The 5,168-nt window shown below is 33.5% G+C and overlaps 1 protein-coding gene across 1 annotated transcript; it reads right to left on the reverse strand.

Moving 5' to 3' along the window:
* Positions 1-1,380: 1,380 nt before the first annotated feature.
* LOC121990917 (LIM domain-containing protein PLIM2b-like) lies at positions 1,381-2,350 on the reverse strand. The gene is made up of 4 exons (XM_042544966.1): positions 2,213-2,350; positions 2,035-2,134; positions 1,690-1,793; positions 1,381-1,584 (listed from the first exon to the last, which is right to left on the reverse strand). Exons 1-4 carry the CDS (start codon positions 2,345-2,347, stop codon positions 1,381-1,383), a joined length of 543 nt encoding a protein of 180 aa, XP_042400900.1. The 5' UTR covers positions 2,348-2,350.
* Positions 2,351-5,168: the final 2,818 nt, after the last annotated feature.

Raw genomic sequence — 5,168 nt, forward strand, 5'->3', positions numbered from 1 at the left:
TCTTTGTATTTCTTAATCTCTAAGTAGACTCACTTAACTAAATGAGCTCAATATCTCATATTGACTTATTTGAGCATGGTCATATATTTTATTAATCCTATTTAATCAAGGGGCCCACATATATCACTTTCATCATGAAAGGGATATATCTTATTTACATTACTCACATTCCTCTGCATAACTTATTGTATACCCAGTGATCGAATTTATAGTCCACCTTGTTACATGTAATGTTTGTCAATACCAAAATACACAATTCCTTATGTAAGGAACTATAGTGACTTCAGGTCTAAAAAATATTTATAGTAATAGTCACTATGAGAATGTTTATGACACTCATATAACGATCTATAAAACATTCTCATGGTGGGTCAATTCAATACATATTTTCTAATATATATACATATGTCAACTTGATATCTTGTATACATGACTTTTGAGCTTAAGTCATCAACTAACCTACATGTTTGTCTAGGAATTAATATTGGCCCTTGTTTATTTATATTTAATTAGGAATAGTTAAGAGTAGTGTTCTATATATATCTATAGTCTCTACTATCAATTCAACAAATTGATATGCTATAGACTAGAACCTACTATTTTAGAACATTATTATACTTATTCAACTAATACAGATCTGAAGTAAATATAATAACTATAAGCATTGCCTTTTACTAATAAAATATGATATAATAGGTCCCTTGTAAATCAGCTCATAATTGGCTCTTATAGATGATACTAACACTCAACCCCTAGGATTTCTTGCTCGATGTTCTCAATCTACCAAAACTTCCTACTCGATGTTCTCAATCTACCAAAACTTCTTGTCTAGTCATTCCGACCAGGACTTTCATGTCCAGTCCCACCAATTAGGAGTTTCTTATCTAGTGTCGACTAGGATTTTCCTTCAAACTTGATAAATATATTAAATCTCAAACAAACTTAACTTTTAACCTTTTGTTAATATCAAAACTTATGTTCCATCATATTGTGCTTCTTACATCAACACGTTTAACATATCAAGAGGTAAAATTCTGTACCAACTTTGTAATTAGAATTTATCTGGATCTACGTGGGCTCCTTTTTTTGCTGACTTTATTATTTTATTTTTACACAGAATCCAACAATTGTACTATGGAAATAATTAAACAGGTTTTGGTTTTACTTATATGGTAAATTAGGTAATTTTTTTCTTGTTTAGAATCTATTTATATATGCTCTTCTTTCAATGAGATGCATCAGGGATCAATTCGATTGCAGTTTTACTCTTTAGAACCTAATTAATTATATCATGACCTGGGAACATCTTAATAATCAATTCATGATTTTGATCTTAAAAATAATCCAGTACACAAACACAAAGAAGATTCGATTTTGGACCTACTGCTCTACGGCAGCTGTCTGCTTCAATATGGCAGCCTGGATGACATGGCTGTAGCTTCCCTTCTCCATGAACAGACGCGCAAAGTGGTGCTTGCAGTAGAGGATGCCGTTGAGGGCGGCGTAGGACGACGGTGTCAGCGTGCATCCTCCCACAGAACATTTGAAACACGTCTTGTGGTATATCTCCCCTTCCATCGTCAACTGTATCCATCCGTACATGCATATACCCACATAAATATACATATCCCACGTAATTTAAAAACATATTTATTTATAAAATTAAATTAATTAAGCAGATTATCGCACCGTCTCCAAGGGATAGGCTGTCTTCTTACAGGTGGCACATTTATCTTGGGTTCCGGAGAACATATATGACAACTTGCTGGCTGTCCTCTCTCCGGACTTTGTTCCTGAGAATTAATTTTAGGAATAGAATGGGTAATCTGGTGGAAAAAGTTGAGTCATTTTTAGTGGTCCCTTTAGGACCTCCATATATACTCTGGAAGAGAATATATTAAAGAGATTTTTTAGTCATAATCGAGCAATCTTCCTAAATAGAGAGCATGCAATAATCCGAAGCATTAGTAGAATGAGTAATCTAACTATTATACATACTTGTGGTTGATTTATCTAAACAAATTAATAGACCACCTGTTGGAAACTTCTTGGTGAAGGTGCCTGTCTCCTTGAACAGCTGCTCAAAGTGAGGCTTGCAATAAAGAATACCGTCCATGGAAGAGTAATTGAACATCTGAAACCATGTCTCAAATTAATTAACATATTGTCTATTTTAAAGTACGTCGAAGAATATAATAGGAATTAGGAGTACCGAGAGAGTTCCATTGCAGTGGCTACATCGGAAGCAGGCCTTGTGATAGATGACTCCATCAGCAGACAAGAGGTCGACGAAGTGGACAGTCCTCTCACAGGCCTTGCACTTGTCCTGAGTGCCACTGAAAGCCATAGCCATGGTGATATATGATAAAACAAATAAGCAAGATTAGTATGCAGGGACCTGCAATGAGGCCACGGATTATTGATCAGGTCCCTTCTCACTATCTCTCTCTCTCCGAGGATGATAGGAGTGAACGAATAAGGAGAGGTGGAATAGAACAGTGGAGGAGGGGAGAAAAAGTGCCATTGGAGGAATGATCGGAGTGGATAACGGAGGGATGGGAGCTTTAATCCACAAGACTAAGTCATTCTTCAAAATTAGACCATTCAACTTATAGCTAAACTTAGCTAGGTAGTCATATCAATTTCATCAATTCGTCTATAATTAGGGACATCTCCAATAAATTAGACCATGCATTTTTATAACCACATCTATACGTGAACAGCAAAAAAATCTTTAATTTATTCCAATTGTCGATGATAAATTTCTACAGGATTAGATCAGACTGGCCATCTCATAACTGTCGATGTATTCAAAGACTTGAATACATGGTACCAATTAATCTTTAAAAATATAATACTAAAAAAAGAAGTTATTGTAAAGTTTATTGGTTCACGTACCTACCTAGTTTTGCTTATTACCCAAATGACATACCCATTTTAGAATTGACCAAATTAATATCTATAGGCCATTTTCTTTCCTATAATACCATGCCTCCTTTTTTTATTTTATTTTATTTTATTTTATTTTTTAACTTAATCTCCCAGCCCTCTTTTTTCATCTCTATTTCCTCCATCGTCAGAGTAGTGATGGTGGTTGTCTGTCGTTGTTCCTTTGCATCCGTCCAGTAATGCAAAGAGACATGACAAATCAACGACAGTGGCCAACTTTGTCAATTTTAAAAGGGGCACCAGGTGTGATTTTTCTTTACCATTCCATCTCAACTCCATTCACTCTCCTTTTTATGATCCCCATGCTATTGCATTTGTATTTGTTTTGTTTTTATTTTTCCATATTTCATCTCTTTTTTGACTTTCTTATTATTGTCAGAGGTAAAGCATGACGAGTTAGAGAAACCAAACACGAGAGAAAATGAGGGCTTTCAGAGGATGAGACTAACATAGTCTATTCTTCGCTGGAGGACTACTTCGATTACAGGAGTGTAAGTGTCTCTAGTGGTGATGCAAGTTTTAATTTCAGATTAAAAAACTAAACTTTGTATGGTTTAGGATAGTTCAATTTTGTTGACAGGTAGTAACTATTTGATTAAATGTCAAGACAAACGACGATGGAGGAAACTTGTTGAGATGAAAATGAAAGAGGATGAATGAGATATTAGATTTTTTAGAGGAAAAAAATAAGACTATATATACATATTTGATCAAGATTACTTAATGCATACTAAATTTCAATATAAGTCCATGTCACTAGTTCTTTATGAGTAATGAAAGTATAAGTAACTTAACATGTAAAGTATGACATTTCACTTATCTTACCTAAAATTTATGTAATTTTTAAAAAGTTTATCTATTATGATATTCATAACAAGGAAAATATTCAATTTTTCATATGAAAATTAACATTCTATTTTTTATTTTTTGAGTTTTTCATGCATTGATTATGAATTTTTCTAGTAAGCTATTCTAGCTAGATTCTTTATGCTTTCATTGTCTTTCTATACTTCTAGGTTTGATCTTTGGCTACTGAATCTGCAAGGGCATATCAAGGAGGGCCACTTGAGATATCTTACTACAGGGAATTATCTAGGATATTTGAAAATATTGGAGAACTTAATTTTTCCTTGGATGATATGGAGAACTTTGTTCTTCTTAGCCAATATAATCTCAAGCATGCTAGTTTGCTATGGATCTTGAAGAGAATTATTCACAATATCTTATTATTTTTGTTGTATACATAATTGTTGTTGTTGTCCACATAATTTTTATTTATGTATACTGCTAATTGTTGCTTTGTCAAAATTATTGTGTGTTGTTGGGATATAGACTATAAGCCTAACTTTTATATGAACATCTGTTTTGAAATATTTTGAAATGAGAATCACTTTGGTCAAATGTCTAAATTTTATATTTATATATATGTCACTGCAGTTGTCCATTTAATTTGTATTGTAGATAACATGGTGTGTAGTGCCACACAGAAGATTATGTTATCAGTTCCTTATAAATTATAAATAGTAGCTCGTAACCAAGATGGATTGGGACAAACAATTGGAACGGTTGTAGTGTAATTTGGTATTAGTCTGTCTTGACTATAAAATTACATAAGTACACTATGTGTATATTGAGCATGACTGTTTGAGGTTATTCAATTTGTACTGACTACATAAAAGAATAGAACCTCTGTTATTATGGATGTGCGTCCTCTTAATCCCTATATAATAACAAGCGCGTATACTTAGTATTTATTTTTTTAACTTATCAATGGGTGGGATTTATTCGTTAAATCAATAGGTCCGATGAGTTAGGAAATAGTACTATTTATATGGTGTGTTGTTGATTATAAAAGAAATTTGTGTCCTAATTATTCCCCTTGATGAGCTCATAAGGATTATCATTTAAACCCTGCAGGTGGACTTAGTTCGGCATGATAATAAAGTTGAGTGGTACTACTCTTGGAATCAGATGTTAATTAATTGAGTTGTCAGTAACTCAATTAATTAATGGGCATACGATATCTTAAACATGGGGAGATTAACGCACTCATGATAAGAAGGAGCCCATATTGTAATATGGGATTGGTGCGGTAGTTCAATAATAACCCTTTAGTGGTATGTGTTATTATTGATGGACTTGGGTTGGGTGTTCGGGATGAACATAGTAAGCCTAAGCCCATCAGGAGGCCTAAACTAATTCATCACATGAATACTCTG

Source organism: Zingiber officinale, chromosome 6B, assembly GCF_018446385.1.
Source record: "Zingiber officinale cultivar Zhangliang chromosome 6B, Zo_v1.1, whole genome shotgun sequence".
NCBI classification, from domain to species: Eukaryota; Viridiplantae; Streptophyta; class Magnoliopsida; order Zingiberales; family Zingiberaceae; genus Zingiber; species Zingiber officinale.

Excerpts from the sequence above, each read along its gene's own strand:
- LOC121990917 (XM_042544966.1), bottom strand. The coding sequence starts at position 2,347 with ATGGCTTTCAGTGGCACTCAGGACAAGTGCAAGGCCTGTGAGAGGACT. Across the intron at positions 2,135-2,212 it reads ACTGCAATGGAACTCTCTCG|ATGTTCAATTACTCTTCCAT; the intron begins GTACTCCTAATT and ends ACATGGTTTCAG. Across the intron at positions 1,794-2,034 it reads CACCAAGAAGTTTCCAACAG|GAACAAAGTCCGGAGAGAGG; the intron begins GTGGTCTATTAA and ends ATTAATTCTCAG.